Raw genomic sequence first — 14,636 nt, forward strand, 5'->3', positions numbered from 1 at the left:
AAATGTGGGGTGATCATGTGACGTCAAGATGATGCAGAATTTTAGTGGCGGACTTTGGGCTTTTTAACTTTGCAGAACTTTTACATTCACAAAAAAACATATATAACGCACAAGAGGAAAGTAAAACTGAAAAAAAACTCCTTTAACTTCTCAACTGTCACTGAGTTCCAGTCAAACTCTTTACAACAAGCAGAAGAACTGTCTCAATAACAATATTTCACTCTTTATAGACTTATACTTAAGATTTATTTCAAATATAAGCAGCTCAGTACCTTTGTCCCGATTTCACGGGTCTTGGCTCGCATCTTGTTGGCCAGAGATTCGGCCAAGTCAGCTCTCTCCTCCGCCTCCTCCAGCTCGTGCTGGACCTTCCTGAATCTCGCCATGTGCATGTTAGACTGCTCCTCCTGCGAATCAACCATGTTTAATGTATTGGTGATCACACAACAAATCTCTGAAGTCATTTTTCTATTTTAACTGACAGGGTAGAGATTCACTGACAGCTTCCTCAGCGTGTCGTTTGTAGGCCTTCATTTTGATCTGGAGCTTGTCGACCAAATCTTGCAGTCGAACGATGTTTTTCTTGTCCTCCTCAGACTGAAAGGAGCAAAGACACATTTCCCTCAGGTTACAGGACACTCAAGGATTCTGTTTTCAGGACTCTTTTGTTTGGACAGCATCATAATCATGTGGCAGGAGGTTGCATTGATTACAAACATAAAGAAACTTGGATTTACCTGATAGGTCTGCTCTTTGACCTTCCTCTCATATTTGCGGACTCCTTTGATGGACTCACTGGAACGCTTTTGCTCGTTTTCAAGCTCACTCTCCAGCTCACGGACCTGAGTACGAGAGCAGAATAGATTATGTCATTATAAGAGAGTTGTATTTATGAGTCACAAGAGTCACAAACTTCCAAAGACTGAAACATGACTTTGGCTGCAGCCTTCTTGTGAGCAACTGATTCTATGTTTGCAGCATGAAACACATAACGATGAGGATGAAAACGTTCACACAACTGTCTTGATGATCAAGTAACTGCTTTAATCATTTAGGGTCAGGGTCTTTCTCTGAAACAACAGGACAATTAAATATGTTACATTCAGCCTCTTTAAAATTCCAACAGGTATTTTATGGAAAAAAATTAAGAATCCAATAATGATGAAAATAACCAGCATCATTGATGGAGATTATTTTACATATTTCACATATTTTCATATCATAAACATTGTATGTATTTTTTCCTTTTCTTTTTCCTTTTTAATTTTATTGTATAGTTTGTCAGTTGTTGCTCTTGTACTTTAAGTTCCTATTCTTTCTTTTTCTCTCTGTACTTTCAGCTCTTCTTTATTAATTTGCTTTACATTTCCCCTTATTTTTCCACTTAAACACCAAAGCAAACTCCTTGAATGGGACAACCTACCGAAATTAATAGGATTCTGATTCCGATTGACAATGAGGACCATGGGTAATTGAAGTCCTGCTATCATCCCAAAGAAGATGATTGAATTTCACGCATGATAAATGCATGAATGGCCAACCAACTCATGAGTTGATCATGGGATTTTACATTCGTTGCATTTTTCTTTTCATCCACCTCTCAATGTGTGAAGGGTTATGTCATGGTTTATAATTGTGAGTTGTAAGAAGACACAGACAGCATACATACTCTTGCCTCCAACTTCTGAAGCTGTTTCTTCCCTCCCTTCAGGGCCAAGTTTTCAGCCTCATCTAATCGATGCTGCAGGTCTTTCACTGTGACCTCCAGGTTCTTCTTCATCCTCTCCAGGTGAGCACTGGTGTCCTGCTCCTTCCTCAGCTCCTCAGCCATCATGGCAGCCTAAAGGCACCACAACCGTAGTACTGATTTATTTCGTAATCTCATAAAAAGGAAAAATAAGAAGCCCGTAAAATCCCCTTACATCAGTAATGGCTTTCTTGGCCTTCTCCTCTGCATTCCTGGCCTCTTGAACGGCTTCCTCTATCTCACCGTGCAGTCGAGTTACATCCATTTCAATCTTCTTTTTGGTGTTCAGAAGACTGGTGTTCTGCAAAAGATGACGCAAATGTTGTAGAGGTAATGCAAATCAGAGGGATTTGTTCAGTATGTCAATGCTTGTAGTTGAAACCTACCTGAGAGTGAAGAAGTCCTGCTCTCTCGCTGGCATCAACCAGTTCCTGTTCAACTATTTTGCGGCTCCTCTCCGTCTGTTCCACGACCACTCGAAGCTCTTCGATCTCCGCCTGCATCAAGCCCGTTCTGCGCTCCATCATGGCTACCTGCTCCTTCATATCCTCCTCCCCTCTGACCGAGTCATCCAAGTGGATTTGGGCGTCCTGAAAATGCATCGCATCTTGGTTATGCTGACACTGCTTAGCTGTGCTTTCTGTCTCGCTTGCGACAGGGTACCAAGGAGGTCGATGCCTGATGTTTGGTTGGTTAGTTAATTTGTCCACATTAGCCCAGAGCATAATATCACAGCTATCAGGTCAAACTTTGACCAAAATATAAAAATGTAATCATCTCCAGAGGGTGGTTCCTAAAGGTGATGGTGACCACCCAATCTTTTCTTTAGCACCACTTAATCGGAAGTGTCAAAATCTTTGCTAATAATCTAAACCGCTTATCGTTGAGGGAGACTGTAGCCAATAATCCCAGCTGACATTGGGGGAGAGGCAGGTTGCCGGCCAGCGTACCGCAGGTCTGACACACACAGACAGACTTCTGCTAATTACCATTTTTCGCAATTTAGGTTTTAATCAATCTATTAACATTGCAGCATCTAGAGTTTGCTAAGTTTTTGAATCTTAAGTGATGGTGAGCATCAAAATATGTCAGTTGACCAGTTTGGTCCAGACTGAAATTTCACAGCAACTTCATGGTCCCCAGAGAATGAACCCAAAGTTGCTTTGGTGTGAGTGAAACGTCTTGTAGACATTCACTGTTTCTAAAGTGAGACGATGAAACCTGTGAGGTGCTTCAGTGTGGAAACTCTCAAGAGACTGATTGGATTGCATCAGTAAGATAGATTTTGGTAGCCTTACTAGCTTAGCTCTACTGAGGTTAGACAATCAGCGAAAAATCTGTTATGCAGTACACTTTTTTCTCAACCTGCGATTGTTTCTTTGCTCTTTCATCTGCGTTTTTTGATAAAACAGAAAAAATTCAAAGAGGCAATAATAATGATTTGTTATTAATAATGCTAATGACAAGATAATGCAAAATACTAAGTCATGGTAAAACAATGAGAGGAGCTGCAATGAGAGCAGTGATTTACATTACACTGCAATATCTCTTTGCTTCTATTGACCAAAATTAACTACCTATTGATAATAACTATTAACCGAAGCAGCAAAATATTTAGCAAGAATACATTTTCCAAATTTAAGAAGAATATATTACTGGTAAGAGATGTAAACAACGGTGAATGAAACAATGGTGTAGTTGTACCTTGAGTTGCCCCTGAATGGTCCTCAGCTGTTTCTGGGCCTCAGACGCCTGCCTGTTAGCATGGCTCAGCTGGATCTCCATCTCGTTCAGGTCTCCCTCCATCTTCTTCTTCACTCTCAGGGCGTCGTTCCTGCTCCGCACCTCAGCGTCCAGAGTGGCCTGCATGGACTCCATCACCCTCTGGTAGTTCCTCTTCATCTGGTCGATCTCCTCGTCTTTCTCCGCCACTTTTCTGTCCACTTCAGCCTTCACCTGGTTTAGATCCATTTGTGCGCGCAGGATCTTTGACTCCTCTTGTTCCAGTGAGGCCTTAAAAACAGTTTAGTTTTCACACGTACATGTTATCATGACCAGTTGAGTAAAGCAAGAACATTGTCTTGCTGTGTTAATGGATGATGCTCGCAAACAAAGTGTTTAGAAGTGTTTTGAGTTCTCGACCGTAGACGGACAAGTAAGGCAGTTTGCCGCATTTGTACCATGCAACTGTATTACTATTCACCGACAACAAATCTGCAAGCTCTGGTGTTCAACCTAATATGACTGGGTGCCTATGTTTTCAGTATTGGGTACCTCAGCTTCCTCCAGGGCAGTGTGCATGTCATATTTCTCCGTTTCCACTTGCTTCTTGAATTTCTCCAGCTCATGAATCGTCTTCCCACTCTCTCCAAGTTGTTCGGTCAGATCCGAGACCTCCTCTGCATTTCAAAAGATGGCACATTATAGTGGTTTTAAAATATATATAACATCTTTTTACCTCAGAGTTAGATTTCACTCACGTTGTAGGTTTTTATTCTCCCTCTTAAATGTCTCCAGATGATCCAGAGCTTCTTCATATGAGTTCTTCAGTTTGAAAAGCTCGGTGCTCAGAGATCGCGATTCTTTCTGAGTACCTTCAAGCTCTGCCTGAGTCTCCTCAAACTTCTGCTTCCACTCAGCTAGAATCTGAATTAATAACGTTTTTTACCATTAATGATGTAACAGAAACGAATGTTTTGGTATTGAATTTAATTGTCAAAGAAAATACCTTGTCAAAGTTTCTCTGCTTCTTGTCAAGGGTAGCAGCTAAGCTGTTGGACTTTTCCACATCCACCATGAGATCCTCCATTTCATTCTGAAGTCTCTGTTTGGTTTTCTCCAGTGAGGCACACTTAGAATTCACTGCTTCGATTTGCTCTTCAGCCTCTTGGAGACGCTGGGCAAGCTTTTTCCTTTAAAAAAATACAGTCGGTGAGAATACAACAAACCAGAATTAAATAGAAAGGGGAGAAAAACAGCCCTTAAAGCTTTGGATACAACCCCCTTTAAAATGGTGCTTTTTAAAAACTAAGAAAAAAGAATTATGTCTAAAATATAAATTATCTGCATTACAGCTCAAATAAAGATAATTTGTGAGAGGTGGTTGTCTGAATAAACCATTGACGACATGAAATTGGACGACATGGCAGCTCCCAACAAATGAAGCGAAAACTTTGATCACCTCCTGGTGGCCGGCTGCAGTATAAGTCATAAACCTGGACTCCTCCATGTTAGCAGTCAACAGTGTTTGCTAAATCATTTAAGAGTGACATCTTTCACGTAATAGTCGTTTGATACTGTGAATACAGACCTAAAGATTAATGCAGCTTAAAAGCAAATATCTGCCCAATACATCAATCTAAATATTCAATTACTTTGCCTCCTCGAGCTCCTCGGTGCGTTGGATGGCGTCAGTCTCGTACTTGTTCCTCCACAGAGCCACCTCGGTGTTCGCCTTTGACAAACTCCGCTGCAGCTCGGCTTTGGCCTCCTGCTCCTCCTCATACTGCTCCCGAAGCAGATCACAGTCATGACGAGCCGACTGCAGACCGTGAGCCAGGGCATTCTTAGCCTGTGAGGAGGACATCGACACGGAAGCTCATGAGAAAGAAAAATCAAGGAAACCAGAGATGCGATTGTGTTTTAAGTGTGAGCCTTTATTGCCTTTGTTTCTTCCTCAATCCGGCGTTTCAGTTCGTCAATCTGTGTCGTGAAGCCCTGTTTTCCTCTCGTCAGTTGGGAAATGAGACTCTCTCTCTCTTCCATTTGTCGCGAAAATTCAGCTATGACGACAAATAAGAAATCACATCTTAGTTAAAAGTCCTGATTTGGATGAATTAAACTAAAGGGAAGGACAGAACTACCATTCTCAGTTTGAAAACGGGCCCTCTGATTGGTGAGATCAGAAATTTGTCTCGTGTTTTCATCACTCTTGGTCTTTAGCTCCATTAGCTGATCCTCAAGTGAGCGACACATCTTCTCCAGGTTGATCTGTGAAAATATCCAACCATCACAAATGAGACATTCAAGCAATTAAATCAGTTTGAAGTTCCCTCATGGTCAAATACAATATTTCACATTTATAAATCCCACCTTTGCTTTTGCAACTGTTTCCATATTGCTGGCCAAATCATCAATCTCCATCTTTAATTCGCTCTTTTCCTTCTCCAGCTTCTGTTTGATTCGCTGGAGGTTGTCGTTCTGCTCTCCGAGCTCGGCAATGCTGTCCGCCTGCTTCTTGCGCAGTGCAGCGGTCGTGGCCTCGTGGTGCAGGGTGGACTCCTCCAGGTCACGACGTACTTTGAGGAACTCGGCTTCACGCTTCTTGTTCATTTCGATCTGTGCGGCGGTGGATCCTCCTGCCTCCTCCAGCCTCTCACTGATCTCCTCGATCTCCCTGGTGAGGTCAGACCTCTGTTTCTCGATCTTAGCCCGAACCGCTCGTTCAGCCTCCACTTCCTCCTCAAGCTCTTCAATACGGGCCTTAAAACAGAAAATGCAATATTCCATGATGAGGGGTGAGTTGTTACTAATGAATCTGATCAATGTATTGAATTAGAGCTTTATTACATGGAGTTCCTTCATCTTCTTTTGAAGCTGGTTATTATTTGCTTGCTCGTCTGCAATGGTGGTGAGCAGCTTGTCGTTCTCAAATTCTTTTCTGTGGGTAAGAAAACCGAAAAGTTGTTTCAAAGCAAACTTGTTTCCCTCACACACATTGCCAATGATCAAATCTTACTTTTTCATTTTCTCCTCAGATTGCTGCTTGTCATTTTCCAGATCCATCAGAGATTCCTGTGCGAGCTTCAGATCTCCCTCGAGCTTCCTCTTGGCTCTTTCCAGGTCCATGCGGATCTTCTTTTCTTGCTCCAGTGACCCCTCAAGCTGGAGAGCAAGTGGTACAAGGTTAAGTAAAATGTTGAGTATAGTGTCAGTGTCGGTACATGCCTGTGTCAGCAACTCACATCGTCCACTTGTTGTTCAAGCTTAGATTTGGCTTTGGTCAGAGAGTTGACTTTGTCTTCCTCTACTTGAAGATCATCCAGAGCCTGTTGATGAGCTTCTTGAAGAGCTTTCTTCTCCTTGGTCAGTTTGCCAATGTTTTCATCCTGACCTGCCAGCTCTTCGATTATATTTTTGACCTGCAACAGGCAATAGCCATGCAATACAATTGAAAGCCTGAAATGAAACAAACCCTATCAGGAATTCAGAGAACACATATATATGTTTTATGGCTACACAGTTATCAACTTATTATTTTAACTAGAATGGCACTTAGATGGCATTCAGAAGAATGCATATCTCATGCCAAAGCCCAGCAGTCGCCTTATTAACATTCACTAGATCCAGATTGGGATCTGCACCAAATTGCACACATTGTTTAGTCACCTAAACATACCTGATTTCTTTCATCAAGATCCATAAATCATTTCCATGTTTGAAAATGCCCTTTCTCACAAACTTCAAAAAGAAAGTGACAAAATCCAACCCCTTGATCTGGATCAGCGCACAAATTTAACTGGTTTTTCCCTGACCTTTAGCGCAGCTTTCCAACAAGTTTCATGGAAATCAGTTTGGTAGTTTTTGCAGAAGACTGGCATTCAGTCGAGCACTTACCTCCATCAATTTATATTAAATGATCCATACATCAAAAATCCACCACCATTATAATAAAGCATTAAGTAGGAGGTAAACAGAACCAGTCGTCCAAGTGACATCACAAACCTTGTTTTCTGTGGCATGTTTCTCCTTCTCCACTTTAGCCAGGGTCATTTCTAGGTCATCGATATCTTTTTTAAGCTCAGAGCATTCGTCCTCCAGCTTCCGCTTCTTCGCGGTCAACTCAGCATTTATTTCCTCCTCATCGTCCAGTCTCTCGGTCACCTCTTTGAGTTTGGACTCAAGCTGGATTTTGCTTTTGATCAAGCCTTCACATCTCTCCTCTGCATCGCAGAGATTTTCGGAGTCCTAAGAAAAACACAACAACACTTATGTACTGTCATTTGGAGACTGATTTGCCTGAGATCAGTTAATTTCATTTGCTGGGATACTCACAGCCTGTACTTGCAGGAGGAAGTTATTTTTCTCCTGCAGCAGAGAAACCATTTTCTCTTCAATATCCTTTCTTTTGGACTCTGACTTTGACAGATCCTCCTTGCACTGGACGAAGTCCTCTTTCATGGTCACCATCTCCTTTTCAGTCTCTGCACTCTTTAGAAGTGGCTTTATTTTAAAAAAGAGCTTCATCCATGGCCAGTGTTTCACATTCATGAATGAGCGCAAATTGTATTGCAGAATCCAGACGCAATCTCTGTCACATATACAGCAACAACGGTATTAGTGGTATATTAATGTCCTTGACAAATACAAAGTATTTTTGGTGATAATATTACCTTTTTGCAATCAGATTGTTGTATTCTTTTCTCATCAGACCACCACGACACAGTGCTTGAGTCTGTGTCACCAGAGAAGCTAGTTTCTCATCTCGCAGCTCCTCCAGAGTGCCAAGTAACCCAGCTTTGAAGAAGACCTACAACAACATGGTTCTGTAATGCTGCATTCAGTTCATTAAAATAAATAATTTTGCTTCGCGTTAAGAGTATTCTCAGTGGTTCAAAGGCTTTTATAACTTCCCCCAATGAGGGTAATGAACACATACCTTTGTAGAACCAAATCGGTACTGCGTGTGGTCAAGGTCAATTGAACCAAGAAGCTTCTCAGATGCCTTCTTTCCATCTATGAATTGTCCCTCTGGGATGGCACTCGCATTTAGGATTCTATACCTGTTCAGACACATCATCACAATCTGGAATGGTGTAGAGGAAAGTGCGAGTATTAGTTAGAAATATATATTTCTTTTATCTTTCTTTACCTCTGCTTGAAGTCCGCATAAAGGATCCTGCTGGGAAATCCCTTCCTGCAAATCCTGATACCCTCCAAAACACCGTTACAGCGTAGTTGGTGGATGACCAAGTGATTGTCCATGATACCTGAAGACATATCAACATGAATTGACTGGAAATGAACTCCAAAAGCATAAGTGAATATCACACTTGAATTTGGAGATATAAAGTACTTGTTCTTAAACCTGTACCTGGTGTTTTAACCTCATTTGGAATCAGGCAGCGCACAAAGTGAGGGTGAGTGCTCCTCAGGTTTGTCATGAGTTTTCCCAGATTTTCCTGCAAATGCATAATTACCATTGCACCTTAATGTGAGGATATCAGACATTTAGAATGGTCCTTCCTATCAAGTTTCTTTATTCTTTGTTTCTCCTTACTTAGTTGCCCCATATATTCAACAATCCAACCAACCATTAATATTATACAAATGGAATTTACTGTAGATGAAAACTACATGAAAGCAACACCTTGGATGATAATTTTGGGCCAAAAAATCATATCAACATATATTTATTGCAATTTGTACCCTGAAAACAGCAGACACTGTTTGAAAGGAGCCACCCTTCTTCTTTCCAGCTTTCTTTGCTTTTCCACCTCCAGCATCACCACCTGATTCTACAAAGTAAACAGAAAAATGAGTCGTCCTTTACAAATGAAGCCTGGCACATGGTGGGGTTCGCTTGACAAAATTCAAAGCTATCCTTCGACTATCTCAAGGATTTTAGCTTCTGTCACTGATACTAATAATTCAAACATTAACCTTCAGCACCAGAAAAGGAGGCATACAAGAAGGACAGAAGCTTCATTGACGACTTCTGGTAAAGCTGCACCACAGACTCGTTCAGCGGGTCTTTGTTCTTCTCCAGCCACCCAGTGACGTTGTAGTCCACGGTGCCGGCGTAGTGCAACAAAGAGAAGTGAGCCTCGGGCTTCCCTTTGACAACCTTTGGCTTTTGGAAAGCATTCGTCTTTCCGAGATGCTGGTCATAGAGTTTATTCTTAAAGGAAGTGTCTGAGGCCTTGGGGAACATACACTCCTCTTCAAGGATGGAAAAGATGCCCATCGGCTGTTGAATAGATCACAGGTACATGTGAGATGTTGTGTTTGAAAGTAAGTCAAATATTAAATTGGACGTGAGATTAATCCTACCTTTTCAATGAGCTCGATGCAGGCTGCCAGGTCCATACCGAAGTCAATGAACTCCCAATCAATCCCTTCCTTTTTGTATTCTTCTTGCTCAAGTACAAACATGTGGTGGTTGAAAAACTGTTGCAGCTTCTCGTTGGTGAAATTAATGCAGAGTTGCTCCATGCTGTTGTACTGAGACAACAATTATTATTAACTTATGACACATCCACAAAAACTTGATAACCATCGACGTCAACTGACTCTACTGAACTTAAGACTCCAAACTCACATCAAATATTTCAAATCCAGCGATGTCCAACACTCCAATGTAGAACTGCCTGGGCTGCTTTGTGTCCAGCATCTCATTGATTCGTATGACCATCCATAAGAACATCTTCTCATACACAGACTTTGCCAGAGCACCAACTGCATTGGTGACCTGATCAGGAGGTGTTGAAGATACACAAACATAGATCTATACGCAAACAGGCTTAATAAAACATACAATACGCTTACAGAGCAAAACAATCTCCTCGTCTGATATTTGTCCAAGGTTTTTATGTTTTGCCCCAACCAATCGTTGGCAGTATCTAAAGATGGACGACACGTCTCCACTTCCTCCCACTGACCATAAATGAAGCCAAAATATCAGTCTAACAGTCTGTTTTTATATCATCTCATATCAATAATTATAACCAAACCTTTCAGAAACATGAACACTTGGAATCATGAACATACGTGTGAGAACTACCAACACTGATAGAAACCATCTTCGAGAAAAATGTATTTGATGTGTATTTTGACTTTTTACTTTGGTCCATGTCCCATCTGCTAACATGGAGGATGGAGGGTTTATAACATATACTGCAGCCAGCCACCAGGGGCTGATCGAGATGTTTTGGCTTCACTTTTTGGGAACTGTCATGGCGTCATATATTTTTGTACAGCCTATAGAACCAATCCATCCAACAACCCAATACTCAAAATTGGTAGTTGTAAGTAGTTGTAAAGATATTTGAGCGTTCATGAGTTTTTGACTCTAAGTCGATTTGAACAGCCTCATCACATACAAGAACAAACAAAACAAAAACGACAGGTTTGGTGCGGGGGATACCTTGCCACTTAGCATCACAGTGATATCTGTTTTCAATGTTTTCGTTATTTCCTATGTAGGGATAATTCATAATAACTCTTTGTGTACCTGGGGTACTGTCTGGCCTTTGGTGACATATTCATTCCCCACTTTCACTCTCGGGTAGCAAAGGCCTTTCAGTAAGTCAGCAGAGTTCAGGCACATGAGGAAAGCGACTTTGTCTGCAACTGAGAGACAAAAAACAAACAATTTTATTTATTCGGTCTGCATCTCTTTACCTGTGACAAAACAACGCAAGGATAAAGTCTCACCCTCTGTGCCGTCGGGCTCCGCCTGCTCCTCCCGCTGCTTCTGCTTGAACTTCATGTTCCCAAAATGTATCACAGACCCAGTGAGCTTGTAGATGGAGAGTTTCTCCTCACTGGTGAAGCCCAAGATATCAGTGGCGGTCTGCTCAATCAAAATAACAGCATTGATTTAAGCCAATAAAATGCATCTAAATGCCGTTAAGTCAAATCTAATGACAGAAGAACGCTCACGTCTGTGGCCAAAAGCTCCTCTTTGTCGTCAATGCTGGCCACGCTGATCTGCCCCTGACTTATCATGGGGAAGTCGTATGGGTTTGTTGTTATGAGAAGCATTTCTGTGAGAGACAAACAGATACAATTACATGCAAACAGTAAAAAGAACTAACTTATAAGACAAGATATAATGGATTCACTGTACCTATGAGCTCTGGTTTGTGTCCAGTCATTATCTGATAGAAAATGTGGTAGCTCCTCTCCTCAGACAACTGGAATGACACTCTTGACTTTTCCAATAGGTCTAAATGAAATTCCAAATCAAATAACAATAAATGAACAATTGTAAGTTTACATATAGTGAGCATTATTCATCTGGAAAGACAAACTTACAGGTTTCAATATCAGCGGAAGCCAGTTTCCCTGTTGTTCCAAAGTGAATTCTGATGAATTTACCCTATGACATAAAAATCAGGAAAATTACACATTAAAGCAAACAGTATATAATATAATATCCTTTACTTTTATTAGAGGTCATACGTACAAATCTTGAGGAATTGTCGTTCCTCACAGTCTTGGCATTCCCAAAAGCCTCCAGCAAAGGGTTCGCCGAAATGATTTGATCTTCCAGTGTCCCCTGGAAAACACAGACAGATTAATCAGAGTAACATGTTTTATTTATATTTAATCTTGTTAAGAGTTGGATTTGTGTTGTTTGTTCCACCTGAATTTTTCCAGATGAGTGCTCTTTCTTGTCACCACCTCCAGCCACTGCGATTGTCGCAAAGTACTGGATGACACGTTTGGTGTTGACAGTCTTTCCTGCACCAGATTCTCCACTGCGAACAAATAGTAAAAGTGGTCTGAAGTCATTTTCAAAAACATACTTACTCGTTTAAATGATTAACTTAGAGGGAAATCTTTAACGTAAATGTAACAGACTCACGTAATCAGGACAGACTGGTTCTCACGATCTGTCAGTGATGAAGAAATATGAACTTATATTAATAATATATATTTTTATAGGGCTTTACAACACCTCCACCTTCCTTTTGTATTCATGAAATTATAATTTTTGGGAAATCTTTTAATGGTAAATCTATGTTTTTAGGTGTTTTTGATTTTGTAACTTTTGTAAAATAGCACCCACTGTGGTCTAAAGCGGAAATTACAATAATTTGTATCCAATTTTACTGGTTTCTATTTATTGTACTTTTTAAAAATTACTTTTATTGTAATTGTATGTTTAAAATTATCTGTCTTTGTCAGCATTTCTAATTGTTTGTTTGTCTTCTACTTGTCTGTCTTTGGAGGTCAGAAACTTTATCTATAGATCTGACAAACCTGATCAAAACATTTGTCCTGTTTTAAACAACAATCAGAGGATTTCAATGCTTTGTAATTTTGTTAAATGCTCAGTGAATGCATTATTATTTCTTACCTGTTAGCATATTTTGATATGCATTATCAGAGACAGAGAAAATATGGGGTGGTGCCTCCATGCGCTTTTTGCCTCTGTAGGCCGCCACGACCCTGGGTTCGTACACAGGAAGCCCCTTGTATGGGTTCACAGTGACGCAGAAGAGCCCGGAGTAGGTCTGCAGAGGAGAATATAGAGTATGTGATGATGTGAGGGAGAGAGAATCACTTAGACACATCGAGAGATCCCTGTCATTACTCACATAAATCATCCATGCTGCGTAACGTTCTTTGAGGTTGTACAGCACCGAGGCCTCGTTGAGGTGGGTCATCATGACCATGTCCTCGATCTTGTCATACTTTGGGGGATTCATGGGATAACAATCTTCCTCCTTGACTGTTACAATCTAAGAAATAAAATGAGAACAGCAACATGGAAATTGAAGCCGCATATGAACAAACAGAGTGTAACATTTTAAAAAGGGACATTTAAATAGATTAAATGTAAGATTTAAATGTAATATTCAATTCAATCTGATGAGGAACTAAAAATATGTAGCTCACGTTGCAAGTTTAAAAAGTGCATAGAAAAACGTTGATGAATACAAAACTGAGATGTAATTATTTTCATTCATATTATGCTTGAAAAAATAGAAAATATTGTCTTTATATGCATTTGTTTTGCCTCGGTTTTTAAACTGACTAACCTAAGCTCCAGACCTTATATGGTTACCAACTAAATTTTCCGTGCATGAAAGGGATAGGACCAGTATAGTATCAGGGCCACTTATCAGGAAAAAATATGAGATTTCGAAAGTTGTAACCTTATTTTAGGCCACCTGTCATTTTACAGAGGGAATATCAGAAGACCAGTCTGAAACCTGTGTTAAAATGAGGAATATAGAGCATCTTCTTAAGTTATACTTTAGTATAAGTTTCCCAAATAACAAAATACTTCCTCTTTTGTCACATTATCATAAGTATCAGGACTGAAACTGAATCTATTCTAGAGAAACTAATTTACAGACTTTGAGGAAATAGTCTCTTAAGTGGAGGAGGAAATGTTTGATATTGCTCGACTGTGAAGTTATTGTTTAAGATTCAAAGTGGTTTCATAGTTTCTCGAGAAACAATAAGATTGGTTCAAGATTTTGGATCCAGAATTGGAGCTCCGGTGAGCACAGGTTCTCCTATTATTCTTGAAAGTTGTTTTATCTTCTTCAGTATAGCCCTAATACTGTGTTATAGTATGGCATAGTAAACTCTCCCTTCAACACATTTTTGGTCCACATATATTTATATAGATACAGATAGATTTGTTTTGCTCAATTTATTTATTATGTATTTACTATTTTTATTATTACATTTATTTTATATATTTGTTATTTTATGTTATCTATTACTTTATTGTTATGTACCAGATTTCTTGAGAGATTGAATGTGGACCCAATGAATGAAAATGAAAAAATGGAGGATTTATTATTTTCACTGTTTCGAGTGTAAATATATTTTAAAGGTTATTATCAGTAATTGTAAATATATAAATATATTTACCTCATCAGCCTCAGTCTTCACGGTGACATTTCCCCCTTCTTTGCTCTGTATGACTCCTTTGATATACAGCTCCTTGGCATCGGCCACAAAGCAGGCTGTTCTGGCATCGAACGGACGGTTCTGAGCCTCCACTCTCTCCTTCTCCGGTTTACGAAGAAAGATGGATGCCGGCCCGTACTGGGCCATCTCGGCATCACTGCTCATGTTGGCACCTGAAGACAAAAATATCAAGAAAACTGAGACACACTTTAGTCCAATCACTTCAAATTGA

General features: G+C 40.2%; 1 protein-coding gene across 1 annotated transcript; it reads right to left on the reverse strand.

The window, feature by feature from the left end:
• Positions 1 to 245: 245 nt before the first annotated feature.
• LOC118123372 (myosin heavy chain, fast skeletal muscle) lies at positions 246 to 14,569 on the reverse strand. Its single transcript, XM_035180722.2, has 38 exons — positions 14,366 to 14,569; positions 13,075 to 13,218; positions 12,834 to 12,990; positions 12,339 to 12,366; positions 12,117 to 12,231; positions 11,937 to 12,029; positions 11,786 to 11,849; positions 11,598 to 11,696; positions 11,411 to 11,514; positions 11,183 to 11,321; positions 10,980 to 11,098; positions 10,068 to 10,217; positions 9,800 to 9,970; positions 9,410 to 9,716; positions 9,176 to 9,264; positions 8,841 to 8,928; positions 8,619 to 8,736; positions 8,406 to 8,529; positions 8,140 to 8,276; positions 7,802 to 8,057; positions 7,472 to 7,714; positions 6,712 to 6,888; positions 6,486 to 6,631; positions 6,317 to 6,407; positions 5,840 to 6,229; positions 5,611 to 5,737; positions 5,411 to 5,529; positions 5,122 to 5,318; positions 4,476 to 4,659; positions 4,228 to 4,393; positions 4,022 to 4,146; positions 3,452 to 3,760; positions 2,134 to 2,337; positions 1,923 to 2,048; positions 1,670 to 1,840; positions 738 to 842; positions 502 to 597; positions 246 to 407 (listed from the first exon to the last, which is right to left on the reverse strand). The coding sequence occupies exons 1-38, from the start codon at positions 14,567 to 14,569 to the stop codon at positions 246 to 248; spliced, it is 5,844 nt and encodes a 1,947-aa protein (XP_035036613.1).
• Between the last annotated feature and the right edge of the window lie 67 nt (positions 14,570 to 14,636).

Source organism: Hippoglossus stenolepis, chromosome 16 (genome assembly GCF_022539355.2).
Source record: "Hippoglossus stenolepis isolate QCI-W04-F060 chromosome 16, HSTE1.2, whole genome shotgun sequence".
NCBI lineage: Eukaryota > Metazoa > Chordata > Actinopteri > Pleuronectiformes > Pleuronectidae > Hippoglossus > Hippoglossus stenolepis.